At 39.1% G+C, this 17,194-nt stretch overlaps 1 protein-coding gene across 2 annotated transcripts in view; it reads right to left on the bottom strand.

Annotated features, from left to right (window-relative positions):
- Positions 1–2,278: 2,278 nt before the first annotated feature.
- BACE2 (beta-secretase 2) overlaps positions 2,279–17,194 on the bottom strand; it is a 54,978-nt gene continuing 40,062 nt past the window's right edge. Inside the window, exons 4-9 of one of the 2 annotated variants that reach the window (XM_073360344.2) lie at positions 16,998–17,126; positions 14,736–14,870; positions 11,678–11,779; positions 8,539–8,688; positions 6,824–6,992; positions 2,279–3,018 (exon numbers count right to left, since the gene is read on the bottom strand). In XM_073360344.2, the coding sequence (XP_073216445.1) occupies positions 2,765–3,018; positions 6,824–6,992; positions 8,539–8,688; positions 11,678–11,779; positions 14,736–14,870; positions 16,998–17,126 (939 nt within the window). In that variant the 3' untranslated portion in view covers positions 2,279–2,764. The remainder of the gene's footprint in view (positions 3,019–6,823; positions 6,993–8,538; positions 8,689–11,677; positions 11,780–14,735; positions 14,871–16,997; positions 17,127–17,194) is intronic. The other variant, XM_073360351.2, reaches the window with a different exon arrangement.

A 17,194-nucleotide genomic window follows, 5' to 3' on the forward strand; every position in this document is an offset into this window, starting at 1 on the left:
TCATAAGATTTTAGTTTATCATTGAGCTTCATCTTTCATAGAAAAACGCTCAAGTGCATTATTTTCGTAATGTGCTGCTGGCTAACAATTGAAACCTGTAAGAGTTCCCATTGTTTTTCCTGTTGCCAGAGCAACAAAACAATACCCACCTGAATATCTGCCATGGTGAGTATCAATTTAGTAGCTGAGAAAGTTTGTTCGGCTAGCGGGTGTAACTAACAGCACTTTAACATAAGCCAGATTTTTAGTGGCAAGGGATGCCGTGAAAACTCACACTGTATTACCGCCTATTTAATTTCTGTTACTGGATTATTGCTTACGTAATTCAAGTATTTCTATTAAAATATCTTGACTGATGACATTTAAAATGAAACAAACAGAAGGGCTTTTATATGAAATACAGTACATTAAAAATACTTTATTGAACTACTCTGGAGAGAACTAACTTGTCAATACAAAGTATACCAATAATTTTGTCCAATAATTTGCTTAAGATCTTCTTCAGTTATCAGAAAGCTAAAGTGAAAATATTTCAAGGGTATGCAGTTTTTCCCCTTCAAAAGTAATAAAGATGGTTCCATTCTCCCCTGTACTATTAATCCAGATTCTGTACAAAAAGTCAAAAATATTTTAATTTAAAACAAAATATGACAAGAGTATTAAACATATTTCCTTAACAAAAACCAAAAAGATTATTTTCAGTCACATTCCTATGTGCCAAGCCAAACTCAGGAGGACTGAATGGAATTGGATTAAAGAACTAGAAACACCATTCTTTCCAAAGCAAAAACTTTCGTTAAAACTCAAAAAGGAACTTTCTTTTTATGTTTCAACTCAATGCTCCTAATGCAAATTTGTTTCAATGGTATGAACCTTCAATTATAAAGAAACTCAGGGCCACATTTTCAAAAGTTCTGAGCACCCCAGTGCCATGTGAAGTCAATAGGAGTGGTGGGAGCTCAGGACTTCAGAAAATCAGGTGCATTGCATTTTATTCTCCTTTTCTGCAAGAAAAGAAAAATCCAAACTTAATCTGAAAGTGCACTATGGAACAGAAATGACATGATATGTGAAAGAAAAAAACTCAAGTCACCCAGCTCACATGAGGAAACAAAGATGGTGCTTTCTTAGCATGATTTCAGTCATCTTCATATTAGAACTGAGAAAGGAAAAAAAAAGTCTATTTTTTAACAATAATAAAAGGGAAGTTGTGTGGATTTATAGTGAGAAATATCATCGGGATAAAAATCTATGAAAATAAGCCTAATTCTAACACATTTTTCTCATTCTTGCTATGCAGATTTTTACATTTCTTAGTATAGATTTTTTATAAGGCCAGAAGAAGAAAAAAAACCAAAACAAGACCTATGCAGAAATTTCCTACTCCTAGTTCCAAGAAAAGCATTTTCAGATGTATAAACAAACTCCAGCTATTTCCTCAGACAACCCAGCAATCTGAAACTATAATAAAACACCGTAAGAGGCACTTTTAGCCAGGGGACAAAATGTAGGTCGTGTTTAAAAAGTGTAACTATAATTGAATTTCTAAGCCTAGCACTGTTCCTCCCTCCCTTCCCTCCCCCCGCCACCCCATTGACTGGGCAAGAACTTTACGAAGAAAAGCAAGGTTGAGCTACTGCAACACTGGCTTACTAGCTATAAGAAAATACTCATCAATATTTGAAGAAAGGGTCATATTCTGATCTCCGTTAAACTCCAGATTTATGCTTGTACAACTGAGATAATAATCTGGTCCAGAGTGGTTTTTTATTTTTAATATAATTTTTAGGATTACTGGACCAGTACTTTTCAGTCTCTTACCTAGCGTTCCCACCGCTCAGCGTCAATATATTTTTCACCAAGATGGACATGCCAGAGCTAAGCTGACATACCTTAACGTGTTTAAGTGAAAAACTATTTTATAAAAGGAGGATTAAGCAATAACTATTTGGGAGTCAAGAAAATGCATCTTGTGGTAAGAGATTTCTAGTGGTTTAAGAGCAGTTTTATGTGCGCCACACTTACCAAGAGTAAGTATCCTTATAAATTAACAGAGGTAGTCTTGTTTTACACTAAAGCTGAGTAGTTTTGGTTTCCCATTTTCCCTCTTCAATCTATTTAGGAAGGATGGCCTACAAAGGGAGACCCATTCAAATGTCAGCAGTTTATTTTCTTGGAAAATAAAATAAAATTTCTGCTTGACCTGACTTTCTTCCATCTGCTGCACAAGACTCACCTTTCCCTCTCCCCCGCGCTGTGAGCACTGTTTGAAAATGAATTGCTGTAAACAGAAAATAGTATTTCTTTAATGTGATTAATAAGAAAAATCAATAAAACTTATGGTTCTTTTTTCTTTCTATATTCAAGGCTTGATTAAGATTAGAAACTTGACAGTTCTTTTCTTCTTGTGAGAAAGGGATGAGTAACATTGTGCATCTGATGGAAGAACATCACAATGTTGGTTTTTTTTGGTTGTTTTTGTTTTTAAAAGCACTACTGAGATCTTAAAGGTTCAGCTGTGCTATTGAGGAGCAGAACCAGTAAGGTAGCACTTGAGTAAGGTTATAATGTTTTGGTCAGAATCAGTGTTAGAAAATAAAGCGTAAAAGTTATGATGCAATATGCCTGCAGAGTATCCAGCAGTAGAACAGTGATTTGAGATTAATGTATATGGAAGATGGCCTTGGCTTTCTCTCCATGGTTGGAAACTTTATCCTTAATTGTGTTAAGAGAATCCAAGGTTCTTTGACTTTGATCAAGTTCCTCATTTCCATCGATGACGCACTAACGATGACTCGTCATTGACTACATCATTGTCAGTGAAGCAATGCTGACAGCGAGGTGGAAGAAGCAGAAAGATTATCAAGACAAGGAGGATGATTCCGCATAAACTCATGAGAGCATAAGAGATAATCCACAACATCGGTTCATGGAAGGTTATCTTGGCAACACAGTTGCTTGCTATATCTGATGTGGTGAAAGGGCCTTCAATCTCAGATACTGGAGAGCCACCAACTTCTGAGAAATTACAAAAAGAGAAACATTATCTAAACAGCTAATGCTGAAGGATGGGAAGAGATGACTTTTCTTAGCAAGATTTAAAATAAACTACAACAGTAGCAAATTCAAATAGTTCTGTATTTTAGATATTTGGAATAACTGCATCAGCGCTGTGCTCTTCACACAGTTTTTGGATAAGAATTATGCTTTATCTACATTTTTGGAAAAACCAGGGAACAGTTGTGGTAAAGACATCAGGTTAATGTGTTAGGGTTTACACTGTATGACAAACAACAGTGCTTTTCTATCCCTTCTTACTACTTCTACATAATAAACACTTTCCCTGTCAACTAATTTCTAGGGGTGATGTGTCATTCCCCATATTTCACCAATCACCCATGGAGTCTTCCAGCAAAACCAATGTAAATCACACCTGACGCTACTACTAATACAAAAATAAGACAAAAATAAGACAAAATATTCTATTTTAACACAGCAAAAAAGGGACACAATTTTACTGCTTTGCAGGTAGCCTTTAAATATATACAGTCCATAATCTCTCAATTTGTTTTGAGAGTAACAAAAAGGCAACCAAAAATGGTTGTCAGAGCAGCTGACAGGAGCATAAAAACATCCCACCAAAATACAACTGAATAAAATAGGGAAATCTGTCTAATTTATTAAAAGTTTTTTTTTTAAATATGAACCAACAATTATGACCACTGTTGCACTTTAGCTATGTTAGGGTATAAAATGGAGCCAGGATTCCATCATAGGTGCCCATGATACAACTTAAAATTCCAACAAATTTATATCAGTGTATGTTTTGCCATTGCTTTCAATAGGGCAAGAATTTCACTTCTGGGGTGGTGCTCCTTTTTAAACATACATGCATGCATAATTTGAAAGGTTTATAGTGAGACCAAGCAAATTTCAGCACACATTTCAGTGGTTTGTATTTTTAAATGTTGGCGGTGTCTGATAATTACTTTAGATAAAAGTTTAATGACTGTAAATATGACCATTGTATATCTGCTTTCTGTGTTTGGCCATGAGAATCCCTCAGAAAATGCTTTGACAGATTTAGGTTAGAAAATGATCAATCAGCAATATGGTCAAACTAGTTATTTTAATTTTTTTAAATACTGCTATTTTATACTTTTATCTCTTATACGGATAACACTCAGTATATTTCTTACATTCTTATAATTTAGTACAAAAAAATTTAAAGGCAGAATCTTACTACATGTAGAAGTTATGGTTAATGAGAGCTGCATTGCTTAATAAGCAAAAAAACATTAAAAAAAATCATATGATCTGAACATCTATTCCTGAGTGAGAATTTAGAGCCTGATCCAAAATCCTTTGTTTTTATTTTGCAGAGACAATGACAGGCTGCAATAGCTCTAATGAGGCAGCCACAGTTTATGAACCTTCCTCCTCTTCCCTCCATCCCCCCAAAAGCTGGTTTTTGTTATGAATTTTTCCAACAGTTTTAAAATAAACTGGATCTTTAGAATCTGGACTACTCTCCCCAGCCTATCACCTGAGAACTTTTCACAAATTCTACTTCAGTATACTCCTTTAAATAACATTGAGGCAGATTTGAAATTTGAAATGAAAGAAACTTGTTTTGAAGCTTTCCTTAAATTAAGCTCAAATGTTCAAAGGCTTATCTGAACTAGTAAGAGTTTGGATTTCTTCTCTTCCTGCAATAAACTGACAGCTTTCCCCTAGCCCTCTATCAGACCCTCCTCAAACTTCAGCTCTCTCCCAGACAAGCAAGGCAAGTACTGGAGAAACTGAAGGGGTAAGTGAGAAAGAAGGGTATGAAGATTTGGGGAATCTGTCTGTACAACTTGTGAATTCTCTCCTCCAGAGTGGTGAGGAAACTGAGGCAGGGAAATGCGTGTAGAGTTTATTATTTTTCTACAGATCTGTGTATTTATTGTGCACTTAAAGAGCAATGGTGTTAGAATCCTGTGCAGTCTGTATTTGTGTTTTTTGTTAACCTGTGACCCCCCCAAAGCACCCACACTACTGGAATTCTGAGAGGGGGTGTGTTTAAGATATGGGGGGGATGGGGCGTGAGAGTCTGAGGAGTCAGCCCTACTCCCAGGAACTAGCAACTGGACCACAGGATCTATGCTTTCAGGAAGATCAGCACCCCCAGGAGAGTGCCTAGGGTCTCCAAGATGGGGCAGTGCCTAGACTCTGAGGTCCAGAGGCTTAAAGCACATGGGATCCAGCCAGCAGTTAGTTCCCTCACAGCAGTGTGGTGCATGCCTGATAGGGGATGTTTGACTGGCACATCTTGGAGAACTTGAAGGGTTGAGCAAGCAAGAAAGGTTCCCAGAGATAAGCTAGTTCTTACTTTACCAAGTCAAACCTCAAAAGAAGTTTGGGGTTCAGTTCAGTGACTGGTTTTGGTCCAGTTCTTAATTTTTGCTAATTATATTTTTAATCCCTATTTAAAAGGCCATAAAACCCAGCAAATTCAAAGTGCAGGTCAATGTTCTATCATTAACCACCAACCCTGTTTCATTATATAACCAGGGACAAGAAACTATGTATTCAACAAGCTCTCAAAAGTGAGGAAACGTAATCAGTAATTCAGTTTATTTTAAGCCGGTGAATAGGCTTAAGAGTCCCACTAAAATACAGTAATACAGTTGCTATGGAAGTCATGGTTTGGCCCCTGTGGGAAGCCAGTTATGCTGATTAATCTCTTTACACCATGCTGACTGTTTACCATGCATACTCATGGTTTTCTGATGAAAAATTCGTTTACCAGACCTCTTGTATATCCATAATATGGAAGCTGTCAAGAAGTGAATTCAGAGTAACTAGTGTATTTGGCCATGTATCAACTTTCACATGTATGTGGGAATTGCCACATCTGCAGAATAGCCTGTTTTAGACAGTGGCTTACATCACATGAAGAAAGCAAGTTCTCATAATAAACATGGACAAATGTTACTATACCACAATGCTGAGGAGATTGGTTGAGAGAGGAATTCTTCCCGGCACCAGCTGGTGATCAGTTTATATCCTAGCTAATATAAATACAGATTCTATTCTTATTCAGCAAGTGTAATCCCTTTTCTTTGAAGTAAGATTCTCAGAACTGTATGAAGTACCCACATTTCATGGATTTATGACAACGACAGGGCACAGAGAGAGAGGAACCTGTTAGGTAGCCAGTTATGGCTCATTTGGCTCCCTGCCCACCATCTTAGAAGCTGCTCTAAACTAAGTCAGCTGGCTAGGCTCACTTAAGGTATGTCTACACAGCTACAAAAGACCCATGGCAGCAAGTCTCAGAGCCTGGGTCATTTGACTCAGGCTCACACGGTGGGGCTAAAAATAGCAATGTGAGCATTTAGGCTTGTGATGGAGCCCATGCTCTGGCACCCCACAAGGGGAATTACTGATGCACTCTCCTATGTTTCCCTAAAAACTAGTTAAGAGATGAGTGACAAGAGTTTACTCTGTACCCCTTGGTAACAACATTTCCTTAACCATTTGCTTAGGACCATCAAAAGCCTGTAAAAGTCTTTAATAAATTATATACACCTTTTCCAACCTTAATGTTTTCAGATACTAGTGAAAGGTCAGAAAGTCACAATTTTTACTCTTTTACAAGCTGTGCTGGCTTATTACTATGATCTCATCTTTACTGGCAATGGTGGAAAATTTGCATCAGCTTCTACTTATCTGCAAATTGCAAACTTGTAAAATGATTGTCCTTGTTGACAGAGCAGTTGATAAAGCTCCAGTTTTGAAAATGGCAGATATTTCCCATGGGGAATGTTTCTCTTACCTGCGCATGGACTAACTGCAAAGCCCACTCTCTTCTGAGCCCTGTCAAAGATAACATAGAAGCCTTCCATAACTGTAGCACCAATAACCAGGGCACTGGTGGACGAAGAGATGCCAAACCGGTAGCATTCTAAATTCTGTCCAATCCCAAGGATGGGTTGAATATAAAGCTGTTCATTTAAATAAATAAATAAAATAAGTAGCAGTAATCCACAGTATTTAGAAGATAATGACATTAGTCCATAACTGTGGATGCATGCAATAACACGGCTCTTAATCTGGAGTGTTCTCCAGAGCTTTTGATTTCTAATTTTGAGCACTCAGGAGTTCATAAGAAATGAATGAATTAGAGTAAGATGAGTGTTGTAAGATACTTAAAACTGGGCAGAGTGTCAGTGGAGTTAAGAACTAGGAACACTGGTTAAATTTGGACTTTTAATGAGCTGACTCTTAAAAGTCACCTTCACTTTCATCTAAGTGAACTTTTTACATTTTCTATTGTGTGTGTGTGTGTGCGGGGGGGGATGGATATGCACTCAAATTACAGAAATATTCAAAAGGATTATCTGGATGCAGGGGATCCAGAGAGCATTCATGTCAGCTTCAAGCCTCTACATGAATAAACTAAAGTCAGTTTCACACCCTTGTTTCTCACTCAGGGGATGAAAGACTGTCAAGCTACATGGTCAATACAGAAAAAGCTTACATCAAGCCTTTTCTCTATTTCATGTAAAGTTTACCTATATGTTTCAGCCAAGGTAAGAGGGTGTAAAACTGATGTTAATTGATGTTTAGTTCATATTGCCACCAACGCTGAAAAGGCGATCAGGAATTATATTGGTTTATGATTAAAGCAGAAGTGGCACATTATATTTTAAAAAACGGACAGTACATACTGTATCTAGGCTATAATGACAATAAAAACAAACTGGGAAATTGGCAAAGGGACAATAAGGTCCTTTGCCAAGAGTACCATTTTCAGGAAGAAGTGCCTCACACTGTCATGGGAGAAAAGAGTACAAAAGCATTCTTGGAATTTTTCCTGACAATTTGAAAACTCCCCCTTCTGCTCCACAGTTAGCGAAAAAATGGGGATGTTTTTGCAAAGTGTCATTGAAATTTTTCCCTTTTAAAATTTAGCTTTCAAATTTCATCAGAAACGTTCAGCAGATCTAGAAGTAGTCCTGTTCAGACAACCATTAAAAACATTTTTTGTAAGTAGGAACTCCAATGATAGTTAAATAAATGACTGGGATTGATTATCTGTGCATCACCAAAATAGCTTTATACAAATGGGATGAGAAGGCAAGCTGAATGCAAAGATGAAAGAACTATGTCATCATAAAGTTTACTTCTCTGTTGCTGTAAGGAATTATTAGACTGTAGTCAGAGTAGCAGCCGTGTTAGTCTGTATTCACAAAAAGAAAAGGAGTACTTGTGGCACCTTCTAGACTAACAAATTTATTTGAGCATAAGCTTTCGTGAGCTACAGCTCGCTTCATCGGATGCATGTATGGTAACACCCATTGTTTCATGTTCTCTGTGTATATAAATCTCCCCAATGTATTTTCCACTGACTGCATCCAATGAAGTGAGCTGTAGCTCACGAAAGCTTATGCTCAAATAAATTGGTTAGTCTCTAAGGTGCCACAACTCCTCCTTTTCTTCTTTAGACTGTAGTGTGGCTGATCAAATCCAAATAAGACAAGTTCAAACCTGTGGTAGGATAGTGATCCGAAATGATCTGCTAGAGTTTTCATCTCTCAGGTAGATAGAAAGTTTAGGAAATAAGGAAAATGGTGTTTTGGTTTTATCCCAGCATGCAAGCTGGGAACCAGTCCAGAATCCAGAGGAGAATGTTTGGATCTATGGAAAAAAATGTGACACACACATGTTACATATCCTCTAATAGATGCATATAACAATAATTTTAATCTCTTTAATATTCAGGCATGCTTTCTTCTCCCTTAACTAGGGGAGCTCAAGGGTGGACAAGTCCAGTGGAGGTGTTTGTCGTCTTCTGTGATAAAACGTATGAAGCTTGTGTCCATTATAAGCCATCAGTGAGGTCATGTCAACCCTTCAGGCTGTTCTAATGCATCAAACTGATTAGTGTTAAGACAGTTTATTAAAAAACCTTATTGTGGCATAAACGCACATAAATATGCCTAGTGGTAGGATTTTGGAAGGACTGTGGGACATCAACATCTCTATTAGGTCTGTGGATCAAAACACTAATTTAGTCTTGGCAGCAGGGACAGAATAGTTAGAAACTATTTAACTAGCTGCAGTAAATATGTAGGCAGGATGGTCAAACTCATAAGCTCCCTGAGCAATTACTGCAACATTAACAAACAGGAAAAGTAGTAACTAGCCGTTACTCCTTCTCCACCCATTCCCCGAACTTTCATGTACATCTGGAGCTGAGCATAGATACAAAGAAGTAGGTACATTTTAAACCCAAACAATCTAACAAAGTCAAGAACCTCCTCCCTTTTCCAGAGATACACTATTGTCTTCATGCGATTTCCAAGCTATGAATTTAGGGTCTTATCCAAAGCCCTTTGAAATCAAAGGGAACCTTTCCACTGACTTCAGCAGACTTTTGATCAGGCCTTTAGTCCCTTTTCCTGCCTCACCCCTCATACAACTTGACATGCTTTTGAAATAAAATTGATGAACAGCGTTTCTTACTACAGCCATGGTATTAACCAAGCAAACAATAAACCCTTGCAGAGCTTCTCCGCCCAAGACAAACATCTTGTTCTACTCCCTGAAGCACATAAATGTTGACATGATGCCAGACAAGACAAACACACTTCCTGAATCCTGTGCAGTACTTTGTGCCTGTTCCTGTTTCCTTATGAAACAGCACACACCACACAGTACGAAACACCATCACACCAAACATTCTGTGTAGGCGAACAAAAAAGCTAAACCCAACTTCCTCTTACATGGTTTATTTATGCGTATTCACCAAAATAGACTCTCATAACAAATTGAAGCCATATACCCAGAAATTAATTATATAGAAAATTCCAGTGGTGACATGTGTTTGCAAACATGGCTTAAAACTTTCTCTAAAGTCTTAAAATAAATATGTGAATAAAAAACCCCCTACCGTTTGGAAGTCAGAGCACAGTCATCAATCATTTAGACTTCAACATTTCCTAATGCAATACCTGTCTATCATTCTTGTATAACCCCCATTACTATAGTATCTGAGCACCTCACAACCTTTAATTTAGCCTCACGTCATCACTGAGGTAGAGAAGTGTTATTATCCCTGTTTCACACATGGGGAACTGAGGCACATAAAGATTAAGTGACTTACTCAAGGTCACATGCAGAGCAGGGAATTCAGCCTGGATTTCTAAAGTCTGAGGTGAACATCTTAACTACTGAACTGACCTTGGTCCCTTTAGGACAAGGTCTGCTCAAACTGATGCCATAGTACTCCTCCCACATGGTGTGTGGGGTTCACTTATTTTACAAAGAATGGGTGACATCATCCTAACAGCAGTGTCTGGAGAAATGTTTTGAGATGGTGATCTGCTTATTTCCACAAAGGACTCTGAAAGATCAAAGTTGCCCGTGGGCTATCCAGCACTGAACAGGCTGCTCTGTGTTAAGGGCTTCAGTATGGCAAGGTGGCGAGCACTGTTCCTGGGCTAGCCAAGCACTTAATCATGGGAGTTGTCCCCACTGAAGTCAATGGACTACTTGTGTGCTTGAAGTTAAGCACATGCCAAGTGGTTGGCTGGCCCAGGACAGAGTGCTCAGCACTTTGAAGGTCTCAGCCTTTGGTCTGAACTACTCAAAAATAATCTAGAAAGAAAATACTTCTTTTCTCTCTCAACCTTCTCTACGAAGATAGACCTTGCAATCTGAAAAATACTGTGTGCTGGCATTAGGCCTGGACAGGGCAAGACTATACGGTTTTGAATGCTTGCTTTGATTTCAAGAATAATAGTTTCTCACATTACACTTATCTGCCTTATTTTTATATGCCAAACCAATATATTTTGGGAGGCATGGCTTTATACCACATAAATGGACCATGCAGGTCATTAAAATAAAGGATTTTAGCCAAATTTAAGAATCCCCCTCCCACCACCACTTTTTAACAGAATGTTAATCTAAGCAAATGTCATATTTCAATGAAACAGTGCCTTCCACGAGCGAAACATGTTGAAAGTGGTACTACAGCACTGTGTTGCAGTAGAAAGTACAGCTACTGAAATATATTGGATGCTAAACACGATCCTGCTAACATTACTCATGTGAGTCAGAATCTGATACTCTGACTCCCCCTCCATGAACAGTTCTGATTTCAGTAGGACTGGTTCCAGAGCAAGATGCTTCTAAACATAATGGTGGCAGAATCAGGCCCATAAGTAGCTTTATAGATATGAATAGTCTCATTGAAGTCCACGAGACTCTAATGACAGTAGGCATTATGCCTGACAGGAAGTGCTCGCAGAATCAGCCCTTTATGTTTCATGAACATTTACTTTTGAATCAGTGAAACTAATTGTCAGACCCAAGTGCACTGAATTTGAGAAGCAGGGAATCACATTAATGGTTCTTCAGTGCATCAGAACAAGCATTATGCCACTGCAATAGTTCTCAACCTTTTCCATATTAGGACTCCTTTTTTCACACTGGAACCCGACCCTACCCAGAGCCATTGCCCATTTAGCAACGTGGGCGGGGTGTTCGCAACCTCCAGACACATGAGTTCGGGACCCCCCAGATTGAGAACTCACGAACTCTAGTGCTAGACAACACCCGAAAATATCCACATGCAGGTTTTCCTTCCAGGAACAAGGCAGGTTTTACAAGATCAGCTTACCAATGATGTGTGCACAATTGCTTCGACCACGGCATTGAAGACTTTCTGGGGCAGGCGGAGGAGAGTGGTGCCACTGTCTACTATTGCTTTGTCCGCATTATACTACGAGAACAAGAGGGAAGGAGCGCAGTTAATATACCGTATGAGAGTTAAATGGTGTCGTCAGTTGCTTCATAACAATGACTAGACTGTTCTTTTTCAGTAGCAGTGCTTATCATACGAGTCACCATCAACAATACAAATGTCAAACAAACACTTCACCTACTTTTTACCTCTGTTTCTGTAGTAGACAAAAAAAAAAAAAGCAGAAGTGCACAAGGAACCACTGAACCAGAATGATGAATTCAAGTCTTATCACATTATAATCCATGCTTGCAAAATTGACATGTTTCTCTTCTCATATACAAAAATCCAGTAAATTCAGAAGCTTCTCAAGCATAAAGTACAGTATATGAATACATAAACATTAACAAGGCATGCCTTTTACAAAATACCTGTTAGTGACTATTGTTAATGATAGAAACATGTGGAAATGGTAGGGGTTTTTCTATGAACTTCTTTTTCTATCAATTGAACCAATATATGCAACATTATTTAGGAGTTGGATGTTTATGGCACAATTTAAAAAAAACAAACAAGGAAACAGAGTCTTTAATTAGTTTACACTCTTAAATTACAGAAGTAACACCACAATTTTAAATCCTTAAGTTTAATGAATATCAATTACATGGAATATTTTTAATGAAGTTCTGAAATGCACTGATGAAACTCAAATCTGGTTAAAACCAAAAGATACTTTGGTTTTCTTTTGGTAGTGCTTGGTCCTGCAGATTGCTGAGCACTGCTAAAAGAAATGCAGAGAGTTTAAGCATTATATCAAACCATTTAGTGTTCATTCAGCATGTGTGCAGAAATGCTTCTATGGAGCAGAGGGAAAGGGAATTGAGGGAGGAGGTTGTGGTCAAGACATGTATGTTTAACTAACACACAAACAAACAAACCCCACAAGCTAGTGAACACAAATGATAAGCACAGCAGTCATGTTTATTATTTTCAGTTACTCCTGTCACCACCAACTAGCATCTCAGAGCTGCACTTGGAAGCAGTTTATAGCAAACACAGTCATGATGGCCATCCACTGACAGAAATACATGTGAAGGTGCAAAGAAAGCAATATTACTCACAACCTAACAGCTCAATGCTTTCTATGCTAGTCACAGTGTGTTTAGACCCACCAGTATGCAAAGCCTGCTTGCCTTAGATTAACCTTACTGGATCACAGACAACAATCCACCAGATGCGGCAGCTATGCTGGCAACTCAGCACTTCGCTCCCCCAAATCCTCACCCCGAAGGATCAAGACCGTAACTGCAACAGAATACTAGACAGCTTGCCAGGATTGAAGAAAAGAGATTAGATTTTCCAGAGAGGAAAGGAGGACTGTTGTCTCTTGTGACTGTAAGTTTTACAAAAATGCTCTATTTCCTAATTCATTAGCAAATACTGAAGGGTAAGTCCAGTGGATCACAATTCATCCTCCCAGGGTAATCATTGTGCATCTATGCAAATTCAGAAGGACTAACGAGCTAGCTAACCTTATAACTACTCTGACCTTTGTCTACTGTTTAGCTCCTAAACTTTAATTAGGGGTCTGCTTTGATCGTGGCAGGGACTATGTCTTCAGACTTCTGTACAGTGACTAGCATGGCCTGGGCATTCTAAAAATGACAGAAAATAATAGCAGCAACAGTACCTGCAAAAATATTTAACTTCAGTGATAAAACTAAAGATTTAAGTGGCAATTTTTTTTGTGAAGGACTCATACCAAAAGGCTACAGAAGCAATGGCAACCCACTTCTCACCAGTACCATTTCAAGGTGCTTGTTACACAGTGGCTGCAGCCGAGCACCCCTTGTGGCCAGCGGTGCCTCTGCAATGCTCTGCCTCCTTTTCACTTTGTTCAGGGCTCCTTAAACAAAACTGCACACAGTCTTGCTCATCCGCTCAGAGCCCTTCTTGAGGCCCGGTTTATTTGTTAAAACACGAGTTCCAAAAAAACAAACACAAAAACAAAATCTTGCACCTAGCATTACACTGGGCATAGTCTCTTCCCACTGTCAGAGCCGATAGAGAAGATGCTAGGGCCTAGCTTGCCTTCTCCCAAAGGAAAAACAAAACTTTCAGCTAAGTCTTCTTACCCAGCCCCAAATTCCTTCATCAGGGACCACTACAGGAGACCCCCTCTCCCTGCAGCTTCACTCTGCAGGTCCCCTTCTAGTTTTACCCTCACTCAGGGCCGTCCCTAGCTGTTCTGGGGCCATACGCAGCTCCCGCATGGGGTGTGGGGGGAGAGGGGGTGCCCAGGCCTCCATGTGGGAGGGGATGGGCAGGGCTGGCTTGGAGGACAGAGGGGAAGCACCCCCCAGCACTCACCAGCAGCGCAGCTGGGTCAAGGTCGCTGCACTTCCCACCGCTGGTGAGTGCAGGCCTAGCCCTGCTGCAGTCCTCAGGGGCGGGGGCCATGGGGAAGAGGCGGAGCGGGGGCTGGAGCAGCATGCAGCTGCACAGGGCACCAGGAAATTTGGGGCAGCTGCATACTTTGCATATGGGTAAGGACCGCTGCACCATCACTGAATTCCCTCAGACCCTTTATAGCCCAAAGGCAGCCCTGCCCTCTTAATTGGCTCAACTGGGAGCAGATGTTCTGGCACAGAGGCGCTGGACCTATTTCAGTAACCTTGGGCCAGCCACCCTGTGACAGTGCTGTTTGAAACATTTTCCTTTTCATGTGTTTGGCATATATACAAACACATCGTATTGTTTAAGATGTACAAAGTTTGTTCTTTTTCACGGGTTGTCACCAACTTTTAAATCTTGTAAAGAGGGCTGCAACATACTTCCATATAGAAGGGCAGTACATTTCAGAGTTTAACTCGGATTGCTTCACTTTTTGTTTTAAACCAAATGAATGGACTCTTTGCTTAAAAAATAGTTAGGGTGGTGTTTTTTGTTTTGTTTTTTTAAACCTATATACAAACAGTATTCTCATTGCAAATACCTCTCTGCAGTCCAGGTTAAGGTTCTGGCCTCCAACCTCCAGTTTGAGAATTTCAATCTGGTAATACCACTCCTCCTTTATAGGTGTGTACCAGATATCACCCTTGTACAAACTTGGTTCAATTCCACCCATGATCTGAAGAGACAAAATCGTAAGTTTCAGAGTAATGCAAACTCCCCCACGTACTTGCATAAAAACTAAGAAAACTGTGATTACACAGGGCAAATACATTTTACTGAGCTCCATCTGCAAAAATTCAGTTGTTGAACACAATTGGATAAAAGGATATGTTTCAAGTATTTCAAACGTCAAGATGCCAGAGGGCACTTGCTATAGTTAACAAGTCAAAGTCCTATTTAGGACCTCCTCTTGAAGTGTCCTAAGTGCCCGCAATGCCTGCCAACTTCAAATTGATTTCCTTATGGGAGTTCCCTTCTTGAGTTAAAATTAAACAGGGTTTTTAATGATACTGCCAAGGCTGAATCTAGGCAACACACAAGAATGGGAAAAAACATCTAGCCTTCACATGAAAAATTCACTTAAGAGTACAAAAGAGTTAATATAGCCTAATAATGCAATTTTTAGATGCACTTAAGAGAAATGCAATATGGCAGTTGAGTCAATGCTACCATTATTAGTTCCTGGTAGCATTTCCATTTCTGTTAATTGTACCTTTGATACACTAAAGTTAGTTAGTTTTAATTTAAGGCCATTTCTTGGTCTTACTGACCTCCATGGTAGCATTCTCTGAAATGCTTCCAGTTCCACATGCAAATAGGCAGAACTACAGGTCTCAATGTGTGGATGAGATGATGGTGTAGGGAGGCAGGTTTTAGGTTTATTAGGAACCTTTGAGGAAAGGAGGAGCCTACACAGGAAAGATGAACTCCACCTAAACCAAAATGGGACTAGACTGCTGGCATGTAAAATTGAAAAGGTTGTAAAGGATTTTTTTTTTTTAAACTAAGGGCTGGGGGAAAGCCAATAGGTGCAGAGGAGCATGTGGTTTGGGCAGAGACATCCCTTAGGGATGAATTTATTAAAGGGGGAACTCTATAGTCTAACACAAAGAATAGGAAATAAAATCGGTAAAGTGCAGGTAGTAGCTAGTGAGGAACAGTCACACATAAAAGAATCCAGTTAAAATATAAACACATGGAGGCAAACAACTGACTATTGACAAAATATACAAGGGCTTATATACAAATGCTAGAAGACGAAATACTAAGACTAAATACTAAGATGAAGAAAGATGAGTGCCTGGCATGAAGTGAGGATATTGATATAATAGGCATTGCAGAAACTTGGTCGAATAAAGATAATCCATGGGACACGGTAATAATGGGTTTCCACTTTTGGAAAGGAAGATAATGTCTGTCTGTATCTGCACAAGTTTTTTCATGAAGTTGATGGATAAAGGGGTACAAAATATACTGGAATGACAGTTCATGCTGGTGGGTGAGTGGAACTCATTGCCAAGGGATGTTGTGAAGGCCAAAAGGATAACTGGGTTCAAAAAAGAATTAGATAAGTTCATGGAGGATAGGTCCATTGATGGTATTAGCCAAGATAGCCAGGGACACAACCCCAAGCTCTGTGTGTCCCTAGATCTTCAACTGCCAGATGCTGGGATTAAATGACAGATCACACAAAATTATCCTGTTCTCTTCATTCCTTCTAAAGGCTCTGGCACAGGCCACTGTCAGAAGACAGAATATTGGGCTAGATGACTTGTATGGCCATTCTTATGTACAATAAGATCAGAATTTGCTCTTTGTCATATACATTTCTCAAGTGTATTAACTTACACATTTGTCAAAAATAACTGTAGCAAAAATTTGCAAGGAGTAGGGACCAGATTCTGCCAGCTTTATTCACATCAAGTACTACTTTATTCCGAGTGTTCCTATTAATTTAAATTATGTTACTTGCAGAGTACGGGACAACTCAGTGTGAGCAAAGGTGGTGAATCTGGCCTCAAGTCAAAAAGTTAAGGGACAGTGCTTCTTTCTTACAAGTTTCTAATTAAAAAGACAAAATTCAATATGAAATGTAGCAGTTGGCTCAAAAAACACCAAAAGAAAAAAACCCAAAAGGTAATTAGTGGAGCATATTTAAGTAAAAATGGATAAAAGGTGGAAAGAATAAAGAGGCACTTTAAACTCTGTAAATTAAAATAGATTTCTTATGTTTATTAACTCTGGAAAGCGAGAGAATGATTAGTTTGAATGATTTTTCCCTTTCAGACTGACAGATACCCACAAGACTACCTCCGTTGGTACCACTTCCAGAAACAGGCCTTCCAGCTCCACACATCTGCAGGGAGAAAACGTTGGGAATCTCCGCTTGACTCACAAGGGAATCAAAGAATGTCCCCACAGAACTTGACGGCTAGAGTATGTTGAGGGGAAAAAAAAAAAAAGGAAGAAAAAAAGCAGATAAATGCAGGATTATTCGCT

This window comes from Lepidochelys kempii, chromosome 1 (genome assembly GCF_965140285.1).
Source record: "Lepidochelys kempii isolate rLepKem1 chromosome 1, rLepKem1.hap1, whole genome shotgun sequence".
Lineage (NCBI taxonomy): Eukaryota > Metazoa > Chordata > Testudines > Cheloniidae > Lepidochelys > Lepidochelys kempii.